General features: G+C 41.3%; 2 protein-coding genes across 4 annotated transcripts in view; one reads left to right on the top strand and one right to left on the bottom strand.

Moving 5' to 3' along the window:
• Positions 1–524: 524 nt before the first annotated feature.
• Positions 525–14,378, top strand: zmp:0000001174 (retinoic acid-induced protein 2). Of its 2 annotated transcripts, XM_047806895.1 has the most exons (4): positions 525–954; positions 9,342–11,080; positions 13,608–13,696; positions 14,000–14,378. In XM_047806895.1, exons 2-4 carry the CDS (start codon positions 9,437–9,439, stop codon positions 14,085–14,087), a joined length of 1,821 nt encoding a protein of 606 aa, XP_047662851.1. In that variant the 5' UTR covers positions 525–954; positions 9,342–9,436; the 3' UTR covers positions 14,088–14,378. The 2 variants fall into 2 exon arrangements, with proteins under 2 accessions (XP_047662851.1, XP_027000521.2); XM_027144720.2 differs by having other exon boundaries at positions 527–954; positions 9,342–14,378.
• LOC113641758 (polycomb protein SCMH1-like) overlaps positions 14,262–18,376 on the bottom strand; it is a 35,358-nt gene continuing 31,243 nt past the window's right edge. For both annotated transcript variants that reach the window (XM_027144719.2, XM_047806894.1), the window contains one exon: positions 14,262–17,690. In XM_027144719.2, the coding sequence (XP_027000520.1) occupies positions 17,565–17,690 (126 nt within the window). In that variant the 3' untranslated portion in view covers positions 14,262–17,564. The remainder of the gene's footprint in view (positions 17,691–18,376) is intronic.

Here is an 18,376-nt window from a genome sequence, read left to right as displayed (position 1 = left end):
CACACACACACACACACACACACACACACACACACACACACACACACACACACACTCTACATTAACTGATAAATGTGAGATTGCAAATTTGATGCTAGATAGATGCTCCGAGTGTTTGTCGTCATCATCATCATCATCATTAATTATTATTATTATTATTATTATTATTATTATTATCGTTGTTGTTAAATATTATAAGAAGCTTAAGCCTCGCGCTTTTAATTTGTGTGTGTGTGTGTGTGTGTGTGTGTGTGTGTGTGTGTGTGTGTGTGTGTGTGTGTAATCTATAGCGAAGTCATGGTAGATTGAGAGAGTTAGGGGAGGGGGGAGAAATGGAGGGAGAGAGATGGGGATAGAGAGAGAGAGAGAGAGAGAGAGAGAGAGAGAGAGAGAGAGAGAGAGAGAGAGAGAGATGGAGGGAGGGAGAGGGGGGAGATGGAGAGAGACACAGAGAGAGAGCTGGGGGGAGGGTGGAGAGAGACAGAGAGAGAGACAGAGAGAGAGAGAGAGAGAGAGAGAGAGAGAGAGAGAGAGAGAGCGCTCTGAACCAGGATTTTATTCACGGCGTCACAGTTAACGTACGCGCGCGAGCGCCCCACCGGGGAAAGGAGGGGGGAGGGCAGGTCGAGGGTAATCGCGAGCTCGGCTGCTCGGCTAGCTGTCACACGGCTCTGAGCTCCTTCATGTCGATATCGTGGGGGGAAGCGATAAAGAAAGCGCGCGCCGGTCATCTCTTCTGTCGAGAGGAATAAAAACTACGGTTTAACGCGTGTATTAACCGTCCAGTCGCGCTGGGTTCGGGAATGACGCCACCCTAAACGTCGACGCTTTCATGGGTCTGCGTGGAGAAAACGGAGCGAGCGGTGACGGAAAAATCCAGAAATAATGCGTGTTTAAACGCCAGCTGAGGCTTGACATCACTCCGGTCTTCATTCTCGTCGAGTTTATTCCAAGGTAAAGAGCGTTTTCTCGCATTTCCGAGACCCCTCGTGTAACAGCCTGCGTCCAATACTTAGCCTGCTACATTACTGAATATTCAACTATGCCAAAATTACCGTCCCTACGTTGCCATAGTTACCCACCGTGGTGGTGCGATTCAGTGCGGTCGCGTTATGCGCTTTAGGACGCGGCTGCCAGGTTTCCTACACACTAATCGCATTCTCTAGTGAGATGTTTAGCTTGGTGAAGAAGTCATTGATCCAGTGGATCCAAGGTCTTAATACTGAACTGATGTACCGCAAAAACAGAAGCTGGTGGCCACACAGGTGCATGCTGGAGCCTGGGCTTTAAAGAGACTGCATGGTGGATCTTAAACAGACACCGATTCACAGCCAGCACTAATGCATAGGCTTAAAACCATGCTGTCAGGCCATATGTAGGCTAAAGGAGCCTTTTAAAGTGTCACTGACTTAATATGGGGGGTCTTAGATATGCACTCAGATAAAAAAAGGGTGCTAAATTGTATTGCCTCACCTGCCAGGGCCTCACCTGCCAGGGTATACTTTTAATGTTTCTTTAAACCTGGTCGTTTTCAGCTCTCTTTACTCACGCCCGTTTAAGTAAATTTTTTAAGTTAAAAAGATTTATTAAAGATGCACCATTTACCGTGTTAAAGATACCGTATTAAAGATGCACCATTTACCGTATTAAAGATACCGTATTAAAGATGCACCATTTACCGTATTAAAGATGCACCATTTACCGTATTAAAGATGCACCATTTACCGTATTAAAGATGCGCCATTTATCACCTAAAGGCACCAAAATGTTTTCCATTGTCACTTGTGGGGACAAAACGTGTACCCTTGCCCCTACCAAGACAGCAACATGACAAGATACAGCTTGGTACAGTGTGTATGCAATAAATACAGTTTCTTGATTTACATTTAGCTGTTTCACTAAACATGATGTATTTTATGCTACTTCTGATATTTTATCAGTGTTGGCTAAATGATAGTTGATGTGATTTTCTTTCCCTGCTACAGACTATCGCTTATTAATGATACTAAAGTCAGAATTCAACTGAGATGTTAGCAAAGTACAAAAAGTGATCCGTAAAGTGATTATTCCACAGCACTGATGATGACGGTTTAGAGATGTTCACGGTGTCAATAAATATTAAAGCAGACGTTTCTGTTCCTTCAGATACAGGAGCGTGTTGTAGATAAGTAAGCTCTCAATAAAAAAATGCTTCCTGAACCTCTCGAACAAGTAATGATTTGCTTGTGGCTTATGTTCCTTCCCTAGAAGTGTGTGTGGAAGCCTTGCTTCCAGTCAGCCCTGTACCACCATAGTTAAGGCTCAGAAAGAACCTCAGCGGGACGCTGCTTCCTCGCTGCTTTTATTGCATTTCAGTTCAGTTCTCTTTCAGTCTTAATCTGCACTAATGTTCCTTTAAGAGCCAGGATGACGCTACTGTATCTCAACCAGTGACTGGGCTGTGGGGGGGTCATGAAGGGGTTAAGCAGTCTCCATGGTGATCGTTGACGTCTGGCTCACTGTGTGTGCCTGTGTGTCTGTGTATGTGAGCTGGAAAGGTTCAGCAGAGGTTGATCGCTGCTTTATTGCCTCATTTGCACGTTTTAAAACACATTAGTCCTTGTTTGTGGAGTCCACATTAGTCCATTCGTCTGTTTTTTTTTCCTGTGTATTTAAATTTTTGGATCCGTGTTTGTGCACAGTGTATAGTGATTAAAAAGCAAAACCGTAATTACAACAGGCCGACAGGTACTTCTCGTCCGTAATATAAGCACGTACTGTATAATGAAGCAAATTGTGCCTGGTATTTTCATGTTTGGACCTGCTTGCATAGGCACAATAATAGCAACCCATTCATCATTGTCCCTTTTAATTCCCAAAGAGGTCCTTAATCACATTTATGTTGTATTTTTTCTCCCATTAAATCAGGCTTGTCGCCTCATGTGTTCCACTTTAAGTAAAGGAAAAAAAACATGACAGGATAAGGAGTATCTCTCAGGATGGTGCCGAAACACGAAGACCTGCTCCGTCCTGACGTTTTCACTGGAGTGATTTACTCTGTGTAAATACAGAGGAGAGAATGAAGCGTGATGAGAGAGGATCAGATAAAGATCCTGACTTGACCACTACGCTTGATTCAAGATCTAAAATTAGGTGCATAAAATGCCACATTGCTTAAGGGTTCATGGCTAACGGAACCAGTCTGATGTACTGGCGCTTAGGCACAGACGGAGGTGTTTTAGCTCTATGAGCTCTTCTTTGTAGTCATGCACTGGGGCTTCTGTTGTGTTGTTTTGACATTGCTTGGCACAGCCCTTTTCAGAGAGGAGGAGTGAAATGTGGAAGCTATTACAGTACAACGGAGGGGTTGGAATGCAGACCAGCCTTCTCAGCTGGCACTTTAACCTTCCATAGGCGCCAAACCTCGTGCCAGCCTTATCCACCATACAGTCACCTGGGTGCTGGGCTTAAATCCGGACTCCCGTAGCTCTGATCGCTGCTCGCTTCTGCTTTTTAAAGCTTTATACATCATTGGTACTGAACAGAACCTTGAACAAACCACCAAAATAAAACACTTCTTGCTCAACATGAAGCAAAGTGTGTGTTTTTTTTTTCCTACAACAACACAACCTGAAGGCTTTTTTCCCTTCTTGTTCCACAAAAATTTTTCAAAGATTGTAACTTTTAATTGACTAACGAACACCATGTCCTTTCTAACCATTTCTATTTGTCTAATGCGGCAGAATGTCCACAATTCACGTTAGTTTCTGTTCTATCCTGTGTTTTATGGCATCTATTGAAAGTAACTCTTGATGAATCAGATTCTAGACTTGATAATGTATCAGAAAGATCACCGTCGTTTGAATTATTCGCTGGTCGATGCTGTAGAAAATTAATTGATCCCTTCTGACCAATCAGAGTCAAGAATTTACCATGAAAACCAGTAACTGTTTTATTGTCTTGACCGCATTTATACTCCTTGCATGGGTTTATTTTATATTTGTTTCTTTTGGTGAAATTCGAACAACTTGCAGGTGAATGGATCATTTTGTTGATTGCTGCATGTTTACATGTTATGAAGAAGCATTTCTTGAGCTACGTGTCTCAGAGGAGTACACAGGCTTTTATCCATGTATTTCATTATTAGTAATAACGGTTTCCAGTATCCATTCCATTATATCAGTCCCGTCTCATGCTGCCCTTTGACCCTGTTGTCATAACAGCAGAGTCGAGTTTCAGTGCTGGAGGAGCGTTTAGCGGTAATGATAACGGATGTGTAGGTATAGTCTGTCTGCTCTCACACTCGGCAGATCCCAGATCACATTACGTCATACTTAATGCCTCCCTCCCTCTGGGGATTATTTACATCATCTGGTCCTGCAGGCCTCATCAAGAAAGTGGTAAATATTTATATATTGACATCGAATCATCCGACACAGGTGATGCCTTTCCACCCTGAGGTTGTTTTATTTCCTTATAGCAGCACATCCTGAAGCATTCTCTACATGGTTTAAGCTATTAATGAATGACATCATACATATCCATTTATTGATGTATGGTGTAAAATCTCCTGTATGTTGAAGCAAGGGGGGGAACGGTGGCTTAGTGGTTAACACGTTCGCCTCACACCTCCAGGGTTGGGGTTCGATTCCCGCCTCCGCCTTGTGTGTGCAGAGTTTGCATGTTCTCCCCGTGCCTCGGGGGTTTCCTCCGGGTACTCCGGTTTCCTCCCCCGGTCCAAAGACATGCATGGTAGGTTGATTGGCATCTCTGGAAAATTGTCCAGAGTGTGTGTGTGTGCCCTACGATGGGTTGGCACTCTGCGCAGGCTCCCCGTGACCCGAGGTAGTTCGGATAAGCGGTAGAAAATGAGTGAGGATGTTGAAGCAGCTACAAACAATCCATCTTGACCTTGATAAGGCAGAAAAAACACAACTCGTCATGTGACCATAAAAGCTTCACCATATCGACAATTAACTGTTGTTCTTTGTTTTTATAACTTTGGCGTAGTTGACTTTAAGTAACCATCACACTGAATTAAACCGAGCACGGTTACCGAAACGTGCGATTTGAATTACAGCTAAAATTTACAGTCAGAGCCGTGACATGTGTAGCACATTAATCAACTCCTCTAATTTAATCAGATTATTTATAAAGTCGATATCATCGCGCCCTCGAAGCACCGAACCGAGAAAAGAGCGGTGTGTGAAATTGTGTGTTTTCTGACGTAAGGATTAGAGTAAGACCAACATTAGGACCCGAAGTGTGTGGCCTGGAGATAGGAACAGTACAGAGGTCACGTCAAGTCGTTTTGAGGTCAGCGAGATCACACGCTTTCGCTTATTAGCATGCAGGTCAGGGAGGTAGAGGGCTGGTTTCATGACGATGCATTTTTCATGGAGACCCTGAAACACTGCCATGTCTTTTTTCTCTACTGTGATCTTTAATTCTTTGTGTGTGTGTGTGTGTGTGTTGAGGCTATCACCTCACATTGACCTGTGTGTTTGCATTCTTCTCAACTAACTTGTGTTTTGACTGCAAACTCGCCAAGCTATCAGCAAACGGGCGTAAATCAGCACCCATCCCTGACCTTCTGCTTCAGCACACATCCATCTCTGCTTTCAAGCCAGATGCTCCTTTCTAACACATATGCATCTGTGTGTGTGCGTGTGCGTGTGTGTGTGTGTGTGTGTGTGCCAGTCGAGCTCTGAACACCGACCCCCCCGCTCTCTCTATCGCAGCCTTGGGCTTTAGTTGAGCTGTTCACAGATTCAAAGCTCTGGCCTTGAGCTCAAGACAAATAGGCCATTCACTGGCCAGATAAGATGCCAACGTGTACAGCGCCAAACTTGTCCTGCTGCTGCCGGGTCTCAGAGGGAAACAGTGTCTCTGGAGGCAAATCGAAGGTTTAGTTCCAATGAAATTGCTTCACGCTTCCAAACGTCGGTGGCGAGCTGTGTAAGGCCGTTTCCGTTAAAGCCGTAGGCTCGCTGGAAGACGTACCTCATGAGCTTAGATAGACCTGGCCTCTGTTTGCCCCTGTGTTCATGGTAGCATCTGTTTTGTGTCGTCTCCAGACACAAAACAAATCTCAGTGTGTACAAACACTTAATCATCATAAATGAACTTGTTTTTGCTTCACTCAGCACTTCAGAAGTCTCCATTCTGACTGTGATGAAACGTACAAGTGGTAAAGGTACATCACAGATTTCTAAGTTTCAGAATAGACACTTCCTGTCAGGCATATCTCAGAGTCCTGCCTTTTGAGCAGTCAGTATATTCAGTGCTCAGGGGTGGGCAGAAAGGGCAGCTGTAGATCACAGAGATGTCCAGGAGCTCTGGAGGCTGCTTATCTCAGACCAGGTTTATTGTCTCTAGTTTGTAATTATTAACTTTGTGGAAATACTGTCATGCTAACATGCTCGCTCTGAGCACACACAAGGGCTGGATGCTGGTTATTAAATCTAGGTAGGACCATTAGCATAGTTAATGTAAGGTTTTAAAGCAGGGTTTGAATTGTGTGTGTGTGTGTGTGTGTTTTATGTCTTAGCAGGAACCAATTGTTCTCATAAGAAAAGGAATATCAGACAGTTTTGACACTTGGAGGGTTCCCATTTTGTATGTGTGTGTGTGTGTATAAGTTTGTAATAAATACAATAAATTTAGCATTTTCCAAAACACTAAGTCAAAGAAGAAAACGATTTCCTTTTGAATACCGAGGTAAAGATTTGTTTTATTTTTTTAAGAGTTTTTGTTCTGTTAATTTAAGCCAGTGGAAGATCCTCATAATGACTGTGTGTGTGTTTGTGTGTTTGTGTGTGTGTGAGAGACATGGATGGAAATTTTGTTCTCACTCAGACACGTGAGAGTGCTATAATGTCTCTCTCTCTCTCTCTCTCTCTCTCTCTCTCTCTCTCTCTGTGTTTTCTGCAAAGTAAATAGACAGAAAATTGTTTTGCCCTTTTGCATTATCTTATTTTTAAAAACAGCTGTAAACAGTAAATTATTTCCACATGTACCGTTTGCACCTTTTTTTTTTTTTTTTTTTTTTTTTTTTTTAGCAAACATTTGCTATTTATCAAAGTAAGATCTGAAGGGAATTCCTGTGCCAATTGCTCAAGACAACAGAAAACGATGAAGATAAAAATAAATGGATAAATTCGCTAAAAGAATATAGAAATAGACTCGGTGTTCTGTACAAACTGTAGAAAGAAAGGCGACGTGTTTTATAGCTGTGTGCGTTAGTTAGCAGTAGTAGCAGGCTGAAATGGGGGAGTAGATAGATTATTGAGCTCCATCCCTCATCCTGCTGTCTTCTCCATCACCGGAGCAGTTGGGGGCACAAAATGGCCGTCCCAGCATGCGGCTTCAGAAATGGATTCGTCGGCTTGCCGTTGGCATGACAACAGTCCTGCGGATGGACCAGAAAATTGTTACCAAATTGTTACATCTGGTCCATTTTCTCGTTCTAAAATGGGACCAGACATTCATTTAACATCATCTGACAGAATTGCTTTTAGAAGGAAAACGCAGAAAATGTCAATTTATTGTGTGCGCATGAACACGATCTGCCTACTACTGAAGATTCTGGAAGGATGCCATGATGAAAAAACCAGATGGCTGGAAGGAAGGAGAAAATCCATCAAAATGATTATGATAATTGATGGTTATGAATTTTTGTTCTACTCTGGTGTTGAATGTGCTCAGTTCTGATTGGACAGAAGTAACAGGTTTATATTAATGCTTTCATTCTAATTTCTTTTATATAAATAAATAAAATAAAAAAAGTCCGCTGAGGGAACAACTGTTTATAGCAGGCTACTGCGTTTGAACTCTATTAAACTGAAAGAGATTCTTTACCCCAACATTTTGACTAAACCGTTAATATGACCTCATAACTAGACTATAACATCTTCTGCGATAAATCATCGAGAAAGCTGGCACTCCGTCTTCTTTTGCCTTTCCAACTATGGATTATAATTTATGAACTTTTCTTCTTTGTTCAGGATTTATGTCTTAGCCATTTGGCAGAATGTCTCCCAGATTGTACATCTTAAAATGAGATTCATGAGCCGAGTATAGCCCTCGAAGCACGTGTTTCTTTTGCAAAGCCTTAAACAAGCATCCCAGCGCAGGCTCAGCTATCGATGACGTCATGCTGCCATTTTGGCACAGCCGGTGTACGGACAGAGGCCGATGGTAAATTAAAGACAGACTCCCGAGGAGAGGCGGCAAGCATAATAAAAAGTGCACACACTAGGGAGGAAATAGTGCAAGTGGGGAGACTTTTATAGCTGTAGATTGTTTGCATAAGCGCCAGGTTTTTCAATTTTGTATTTCGTTGTTCTCCAAGGAATTTGTACACGGCACATTGTAATTTGTTTTGGAAATGAAACGGTTAATTTCCAGAGAAACAGAGAAGCCATCGGACTACATCCTTTTTCAAGCTGGTGTTTTAATTTGTATTTCCATCTATGTGTGTGTGTATAAATACTTTGAAAGTTTTTCCCAAACTTCTCCGTTGAAAGTTCATGACTGGTCTTTCCAATCTTTTTGTGTGCTATATACAACAAATCACAATGCTGTAATGAAACATTTCCCTGTTAAGCAACTACCGCCCTGAGCTTAACCTTTCAATTCGTTCTCCGTTATTCTCTCTCTTCTCCTGCTTATTTTTTCTCTCTCTCTCTCTCTCTCTCTCTCTCTCATCCTCGATGTCTCTTCCTCTTTCTCTATCTCTATCTGCATCTCTACCCTTTTCCCTCTCCAAACTTGCCAAAAGGAGGTTTACTTAAGAGGGCTGCCAGCATTTTGTGTAATAAACTCCACACTGTCTGGCTCATAAACAAATAAACTGAGGCTCTCTGAGTTAATTTCATCAAATTCCTCCCTCTTCCCTTCCTCCCAGGCAACTGAAGCTATTCTGTTCATTGATGCATTCCTGATCTGTTTAGACTCCCCCTTGGTGCATCTGCCTCTCATGTTGTACAGTGTCTGTGTTCATGTTCTGTGGTAATATCACAATTTTCACAGCTCTTTGCAGCAAAGACACAGATGTTCAAGGTCTGGAGTGCAAATTAGAGCTTGGCTGCTGCCTAATTAGATGCAGGCTCAGCATTATTTTTTGGGAGGTTGAAGATTTGTCAGTATTATTTACTGTTACCCTGTTTGTTTATTGTTTTGCACCAAGATAATGCTTAAATTTTTTTTAAAGGATCCAAAATTTTTTTTGTAAGCAATAACTTCAATTCTTGCATATATTATGTGACAAGCTTAGAAAATGAACCTAATAATTCCAAGGTATTGCTTGACTTTCTTCAATGCTACCATCTAACACTTTTTTCTCCCTTTTGAATTTACAGGGTTGCTCCCCAGAATTCTCTCTGAAACATGAAATAAATTGTATGAGCTTTTATGCTCACGATACCTGAAGGAGGCTGAAATAATATAGAAGGCGATGGAGCACCCGTACAAGGACTCGCATGTAGTAGACATGGCAAATCCTCAAGAAGTCTGCAACAGCACAGTGGGTGGAGTGGACAGCATTGGCAAACTTGAGAATGAGACCAGTCCAGTAATCCCCAATGAGACATGGAATGTCAGCTCTCCTACAATCTCGAAGAGGTCTGTCTCACCTCTGTTGACAATTCAGGCAGCTCCTGTTGTTGCCCCCAATACAGAATCTCCTGGAGGGGTTGCTCTTAAAGTGGCAACCACAGTTCTTCAACCCATCTGCTTGGGGGAGAGTCCAGTTGTGCTACCTATCCTAGCAGGCACAGCAGCTGCACAAGTTGGACAGGCTGGCACTACTCCATACTTGATGACTAGCCAAGGTCCCCTTTCTCTACCCCTGGTTTTAGAGCAGCAGGTGCTGCAGCACCTGAACCCACAGCTCCTCCAGCAGGCTTCTACTTGCCCAGCACTCTCGCTACAGAACAATATGCTGTGCCAGAACCCTTCAATTGCTCTTGGGCCTCCACCTTCTTTGGACCAGAAAGTTGTTGGTCAGGTTCTAGATGCAAGTCTGCTTACCCTTCTCCAGAACCCAAATGTTGCTGCCATCTTGCAGGATCTTTTTCCTGGCCAAGTTAATACCTCTCCTTCTTGTCATCCAACGACCTCCCCACAGGCAGACCCTTTCTCGTCTGCTTTTCTCCCCCCTCCTCCACTTACACACCCATATAGCTCTCCACTTTCCCCACTAGTGCCTCCAGCCACTTTGCTAGTCCCTTATCCAGTTGTTATTCCCCTGCCGGTTCCACTTCCAATCCCAATTCCCATTCCAGTCCCAGTCTCAACTTGTAAGGAAACCAAGGTTGAACCCTCTAAACCTGCATGCACTTCAAGTAAGAGCACTCAGACTTCCACTCAAGATTTCTGCCCTCCTGTGATGATGCTTACCAAGGACATGGCAGTCCAACAACCACCTCTTCAGTCTAGTTCATTCCCCGTGGTGACAGATGGGGAGGTGCTAGACTTGTCCGTCAAGGCCCATCAACCTCAATTGCTGCATATTGGCAGTTCACAGGAGATCCAGACTTTGCAGCAAGACAGTGTACTTGATCTATCTGTTACCAGTGATAGGAAGACATGCATTCAGTCCTGTAGTGTCTACGGACCACCACCACCATCTGGCCGACGAGAGAGACCCTGCATGTCTGGAGAGGAGGTCTGTAATGGAGCTTTGGCTCTGGGGGTCTTGCGACCAGTAGACTGCACTCCCAAGCTGGACTCCAAAATCCTCAGTGGTTTAGCATCACTGGAATTTAGTCGGCAGCACAAGTGGGTGGTGGACAGTGGCAGCAGTGGTTCAGTCACCAGTTCAGTACATGACACAACTATTGGAAGTAGTGGCAACATTGAAATAGTTAGCACTTCACAGACAGCCAAGGTGATTGTATCTGTGAAGGACGCCATGCCTGCGATCTTTTGTGGTAAACTCAAAGGCCTGTCAGGTGTCTCCACAAAGAATTTCTCTATCAAGTGTGATGCCAGTCAAGGGGGTTATGCTGCCCTGCCTAGGTCCCAGGGGGAGCAGCGGGGAGACCAAAGTGACACATTTAAAAAAATCCCCAAAAACCGAGCGATTAAATTGAAGAAGGTCAGTTCCCAGGAAATCCACATTCTACCCTTAAAGAAGCAGCGTCTGGCTGCCTTTCTGCCTAGGAAATAGCAAAGACTTTGGTGTTGATGGTCTGAGCTTGTGGGATGGCCTGTGGAATACAGACATAATGAATGAAATACTGTTCCTACAAAAGCTTAAAGGCTGGAAGGAGGACATAGAGATAGAGAAACCGGGAAAGAGGGAGAGCAAGGAAGGAATTAGGGTTTGTTGATGCTACAGGCATTTCTGGCAGAACAAGACTTAGACACTCTAAACTGACCAGGAATATTTTGGGCAATGCTGGTCTTTTCTTGTTGGCCTGGTCAGCATTTGATCCATTCATTATAAAGTGATCAGAGAGATTGTTAAATTGGCTGAGGCCACAAGAAATAAAATACACAAAGAGCTGAAAATGACTGAACTACTACTGAACAAATCACTCGACAAAAATCATGCTCCCAAAACTGCTCCTCTGCTATGCATTTTGATTTCGGTCACACATCCTCATGAATTATTCATGCCTTCTCTAATCTAAATATCCATTAATATGCATAAGCTCAGTTCAGAGATTGTGCCAGCTGCCAAAATGAAATCAGTCCTGTGTTTGTCCTGCCGAATTCATCTTCCTGTCTGTCTGTTTGACAGTAAGTTCTCATGCAGGACTCTTCCCCGGGTTTCGTTTCTAAAATGAAGTTTGTGCGAACAGATTTTATTCACTTGGGGTAGTGTGTGACCTCTGTGCTTTGCCCCGTTAACCGGTAATGGTTGTATTAATCAGTGAATCAGTTAAGCGGAACATCCGCCTTCGACGGGGGGTGGGGATAGCGGTTAGCACAGCGGGCTAATAACGACTTGCCAAAGCAAAAGGTCTCTATTTCATTAACTTTGATGATCGGCAGAAACGGTTGTCAGTGGCAACAAAGCACAGTTTTCCTCATTGGTTTCTGGGGGGAGGGTGAGCAGTAATGGAAAAATACACACTGCCCACCCATCTCAATTAGAACAAAATAATCACCGGGGGCTTGCATATAACACAGTAAATGCAATTTAAGAGGGTTATTAATGATCTTTGTGTGATTTTTTTTTTTTTTTTTTTTTTCTAGAGATTTTATGAGCCCTCTGAAATGCAGTTCATGATTTCAGGCTGTTATTATCTACTAGTGTTTGTTATTGCAACATGTCTGCTTCTAACATTGGGTGGGGTGCTTATTACTGCACCACTGGCTTTTAGTTTTGTTATACTAAACCCCTATGAAAATGACAACTGATAAATCAAGTTGTTTGTGTTTCATATTGCGCTTTTCCCTTTCCCTGCACAAGCTTTTTACATCCAGCATTGTTACTGTGTGTGTTTGTGTGTGTGCTTGTGTAACAAATCTCAGCTACTCTCCCACAGTCTAGTGATTGAAAGAAGACAATTTATTTACGATATTTTGTCCCCTCTCAGGTCCTAATTCTTTTATCGTCAGTTGAGCGCTTGCACTTTTTTCCCATTTCGTTTTTTTTGTTGTTATTTTGATCCCGTTATTAGTAACATTCCTTTTTCTAGTCCAATTAATTTGACATTACCGAAATAACTTGTACCTATATGAAACTAGTGCTCCAAATTTCTGTATTAGAATTTGTTTACCACAGAATAACAACCCCCCCCCCCCTCCCCTCCGGTTGACCGGTCTAAACAGCCTCAACAGGTAGATTAATCAGACAGCGCCACATGGTCCTGGTAACAAATGTGTTTTTTCTGGCTCTATAAAAAACAAAACAAAAAAATGTATTTGTATTTGTTTTGTTTAAAATTGTGTATTTTTTATTTGGTTTCAATTCTAATTTACAACGCTAGCTGTTCTACAGTTGTCCCCAGTTCTAGGGCATTTTTTTTGGATGATGATGAGGGCTTTGCTGTGCTGAAATTGACTGTATTTAATTCCCCATAGTGGCTACGTTCACCCTTATGTGTGTTTGTCCCAGTGCACATTTTAGTGTTTTCTGCCACCATTAACCTTTCAAAGGGCTTCATTAGGCGTTGTGTTGAGTCAGGTGAGTGAAGTGTGTTGAAGGAAACATTTAAGACGTTACTGATGTTCAAACGCTTCTGAAGGCATGAAGGATATCAGAATGAAGCAGTCACAAAGGAGTTGAAGGAAAACTCACCCCCCTGTGCCGGCCCACCCCCACCCTTTAAACTCACAAAACAGGATCAATAAAAGCGTCTTGGCTTTTCATTTCGTCTAGCTTAAAAGGATTAGCAGATCTTCAGATTTGTTCTGCACCGCTCAGATTCACACAGAACACCAATTTGGTCAAAACCACAGAAACGCCCAAGGAGCTGAAAAGCTACTAACTAGACGGAACTTCAAAAAGCTGACTGCCCAGCTCAGCAAACCCATTTTCTCAAAATTCAGTTCACAATCTGTAATTCAATATCGTAAATGAACAGGCTCTCTTTCTAAAGAGTTGTACGTCAGGTTCTTGAATGCAGAACGTGGTAATTATGCCTGCTAATGTTTTTTTTATTCCTGTACAGCGAAGGGAGGATCGCCGGAACTTCGGCTCATTCAGAGCGTTTTTATACGCGAAGCGGCTCAGATCCGAATCTCTCGTCCACCCGTTCAGGTGTTTATGATAATCTTGATCCGAATATTCTCTGCTCTGCAATAAGGATTGATTGATTTTATTTAAAGATGAATCCTAGCACAAAAATAGCTGAAATGGCCACCAGAGGCATTAAACAACTATTTAACAACTATTTGTTCCCTTGTATTTGATTCCTTGATAAGACACAGTGATTTTTCTATAATGTATCACATAAAATGCTCATTTCTGTTTTGTATTTAAATTCAAACCAAAACTGTCAAAACTCAAGTAGCTGTAGATCCATAATGTGTTAACAACGTGCACCTACGTTGTTAATTTCAGGGGGGAAACACGCAACCCTTGCACAAATACTGAATCCTTTGTGTGTGTGTGTGTGTCTGGGAAACCCCAACTTGATGATGTGAACTAATTCACCAACTCGTCCTTCCTGTTCTAAAAGACTGTACATGACACTTTGTAGGAGTTTATTAAAGTATTCTGTGGGCGATTTTTATTTTATTTTTTTTTTATTAAATGTTTTGTAAATAACTGAGCAATGTGTTGAGGACTAAATGAAAAGAAAAGAAAAAAAAGAAGATGGCCATGTTTTTAAATTATTTATTTATTCTTATTTGTATCATTTAAAATGTGGAAAAGTGTGTATGTGGAGGGTGCATTACTTTTAAAAATGTTACATTAAAAATGTCTATTCACATCTTAACAAGTGTTTTTGAGCTTCTGTTAAATCTACACATTGGGTGTTTTTTTGTTTGTTTGTTTTTTGTTTTGAAAATAGCACTGATTATTAGTTAACTATGGCACAAGAAATTTACAAAAGGGGGGGGGGAAGGTGAAATGGACTGAAATGCTACATTACAAAAGCAGATTTCAAACAATTACTACAACAAACCTGAGAAATCTCAAAAGGAAAAGCGACGAACAAATCAGATATCGAAGCGCAGTACAGTATAAAGTATCCGAAGGCAGTACGAGGTTGACGACGATGACGACGGCCTCGCCTCGGCCCGTCCCGAAAGCTTCACATTTTCTACTTCCGTATACAATATGTTCAGTTTAAAATATTTCTTTTTATACAAAAACGTACATTCCTGCTGCTGCATTTTATGGTGAAACCCATAATACACTGATGAACCCTGTGTCACACTGTATTTTTTTTTTTGTGACGTAAGAGTGACGTGGATTGCCTTTTCCACGATCGTGACGATATAAAACATGTCCCCTTTAAAACTCAGAGGAGTTTGAAGACGACAGGTTGGGAACACGGGGAAGACCGTATCCAAATAAAACACACAGGATCCTGTCTGCGTAACAAGAACATACACAATGAAAAATATTCATGCAAATGTTTAGACGAGAAGAAGATTTAACCATAAGAAATGACATGATTATTTTAACGGGAAAAACAAAACAAAACACAGCAACCTTGACGTTCTGGTGAGGCGGCCTGGGAAAACCCTTCACATGTTAATGTTTCTAGCAAGCAGAAGTAACATTTCAAAGTCTGGTTACAACCAACATTGAAAACTGTGGACATGTTACAGTCAAGTGCGTGGAAGCAGAGAGTGAGAGAGGAAGGAAACAAAAAACTAGCATATTTTAGTGGACCACGCGACTCTTGTGCTAGCAGCATAAACAAAAAAACAAACAATTGGAGTGTTTTATTGGTTAAAAAAAAAGATATATTATAAAATAAAAGTAAAGAAATAATTCTATCAAGCGATCCAGAACAATTTATTTTCTCCCTTCAGTAAACTGGCTTTGCTCTGTTTGGGAATTTTTTTTTTCATCTTCGCTAAGAAACCAAGAAAAACTTTGTTTTCAGGTGTCTTCCCTGTACCATCGTAGCACAGGGTAAAAAAATAAAAAATAAATAAAATCAGTAAATGATACAGCTGAACCATAAATATTGGCACCTCATGAGAATGACACATGGCTAAGCAAGTTTTTTTTTTTTTTTTAGAACATGAGTTTGTACCACTGTGTAAAGTGGTTAAAAACAAACAAACAGTGGTCTGCTTTGACTTGAGTAAAAAATATTGTTTCTCTCAAAAATATGTACGTTTTGAGATGTCAAAGTATTTACCAGAAATCATCCGTGGTGGCATCGGGTTTCCCAGACCACCCACCCACACACACACACACACAAACCTTTTGAATATATCAGGCTGCGTTAACAAAATCATCCTAAAAACTTCGAACTAATCTGCTGGTTTGTTTGGTTTTGGTTTCTAGATCAATGTTGTTTTTTTGAAAGAAAAAAAGAAAGAAATAACAGTGATGCCACTCATGATGTTCACAAACGTTTACCTGAAAGGTTATGCTCGATTTTTTGGTCTCAATAACAGTAAAAAACAAAATAAATGCATATAACAATGGGCTAGTCTGTTAGAATATATATATATATATATATATATATATATATATATATATATATATATATATATATATATACACACACTCCTTAGTACTCTGTAATCAGGAGCACAATCTAGAGAGTGATGAAGGTGAGCAAACCTGTGGCATTTCTCATTTAGATGCTGTTATGAGGCCAGACTTTTATCTTGAAGCTAAAATCATCACCTTATAGATCTGGAGGTCTTTAACAACTTTTGGCATTTCTCAATTGTCTTTCTTCACTTTTTTTTCATCGCCGATAGCAAAACGTCGTCGTGAACGCAGACTAATGCGTCAGACAGACACGCACAAACTGCAGGGAGATTAAAATCACATCAGAAACATCACGTCCGTATTTATGTCCACCTTCCCGGGTGGAAACGTGACTTACAATCATTAATAAAATACAATTTAATTTAACAAGCAAATCATCTAAAACTGATTTATGTTTGTTTTTTTTTGTTTTTAACTCTACTTTAAAATACATACATTTCTGTATTATATGACGAATACTGGGATTTTGAGGTTTAAGATGAGGAAGAGGTTAGAGATGGGGGGCAATTTATCAGATACCCCACGCTAGACACTGAAACGTATAAATAAAAGCACAACAGCATGGTGACTGTATCAAAAAAAAAAACAAAACAAAAAAAAACACAAACAAATGAAACGAAAATGAAGCACCGTTTGGTTTTCACAGCAGTGAATCTAGTGGACGGTCTCCGTGTCACAAGTGGGAGGGGAAGTAGGGAGAAGAAACGGGTGATTCTCCGCACGCCGACCTATGCAGTGATCAAAGCAAGTAGGAATCTTTTTTTTTTTTTTTTTTTTTTTTTTAAAGATTGACTGCTTCTTTTAAGGATCTGAACTGGAAGAAAAGGAAACGGAAAAAAATGTGAGATAGGGTAGAATGTTAAGAGGAACGGAAGAAAAAAAAAAAAAAGACAGGAAGATGCACATATATATAATATATGAGTTTTTAGCTTTGCTTCTTGTGCATGATACGGTCATAGCAGAGCCACACACTGTTCTGTGGTTCAGACGAGGACCAGTAGACCTGTACGTAATAAAATAACAATATGTTTAGATCTATGGAGTCCACTTCTGCACCGCTCAGTGCTCTCTCTCTCTCTCTCAGTGGCAGTTAGTGTGTATAGGACTGTTTTTATTGCTGCCCAGATCTCTTGCTGTATCCATCCCAGTGTTTATCCCTACTTGAGTCTTCTGTCCTTCGTTCCTTCTCATCTGTCTGTGGCTTTGTTTGGTGCTTGGGATGGATGAAAAGCAGCACGTGTCCGTGGCTCTCTGTCTTAGTTCCCCTCTTGTCTGGCACGGTGCTTCATCCAGTCATTGAAGCCTAATTCAGTACTGCTGAGCTTAATCCCATACATGTACTGTAAATTCGACCAGTACTGTACGGTACCTAGAAGCCTGTGTTTAATTCTGTTGCTGTTTGTGTTTCGGTGTTTGTGTGTACGTGTGTGTTTAGTCCTCACTGCTTGCTCTGTTTGAGTCTCTCAATATGGTAGCAGAGTTTGAGGGCGGGGCCGAGCTTTAGGCCCATGTACTTCATCACCATGTCGCTCCGCAGAAGCATCAGGGCTTTACCGTCAATCTCCTACACACACACACACACACGTACACACACACACACACACCGAGCGAGAGAGAAAGAGATAGACTTCGATACATAATACTTTTTTTTGTAACTATAAACACTAAAAAAAAGTTAACAGTCTCATTGCATATATTTTTAGTATATATTATATAAGCTTATATATGTTCAACACTGAATTTATGCTCATCATGCTGTATTACTGCTGCGGAACTCCGGCAAAGGCCATAAGCCATGAAAATGAGCAGCAGAATTACGATTACATTTCCAAAATAAAATAAACAATGATGTACAAGCTCAGAGATTCAGTGCAGCTGCTGAAAATATGTAATAGAGCACTGAAATATTGCTAAGACCAGACTGTCTGTCGTACACACACAGGATTATAATGATGGTCAGATATATACAGTATATACTGTATATTTTTTGTACGTTTATACAGCATTTTTTTTTTTATGGAAAATGTCTCGCATTTATATAATGGCATGCTGTATATATATAATAAGTTATATTATGTTAAGTGATGCTAAGTCATGTGCTGTGATCCTTGTACATAACCCAAAGATTCGAGACACAATAAAGCAGAGTGAAACGTAGCCTGATAAAGCCCCGGGGTCAGGGTGTGTGAGAAAAAGCGAGACAGTCTGTGTGTGTGTGTAGGATGCAGACATTTTCCAGAGACCAGCTCT

Source organism: Tachysurus fulvidraco, chromosome 23, assembly GCF_022655615.1.
Source record: "Tachysurus fulvidraco isolate hzauxx_2018 chromosome 23, HZAU_PFXX_2.0, whole genome shotgun sequence".
Taxonomy (NCBI): domain Eukaryota; kingdom Metazoa; phylum Chordata; class Actinopteri; order Siluriformes; family Bagridae; genus Tachysurus; species Tachysurus fulvidraco.
Note: the sequence above shows the minus strand (reverse complement) of the source record. Positions and strands in the feature narration are given on the sequence as shown.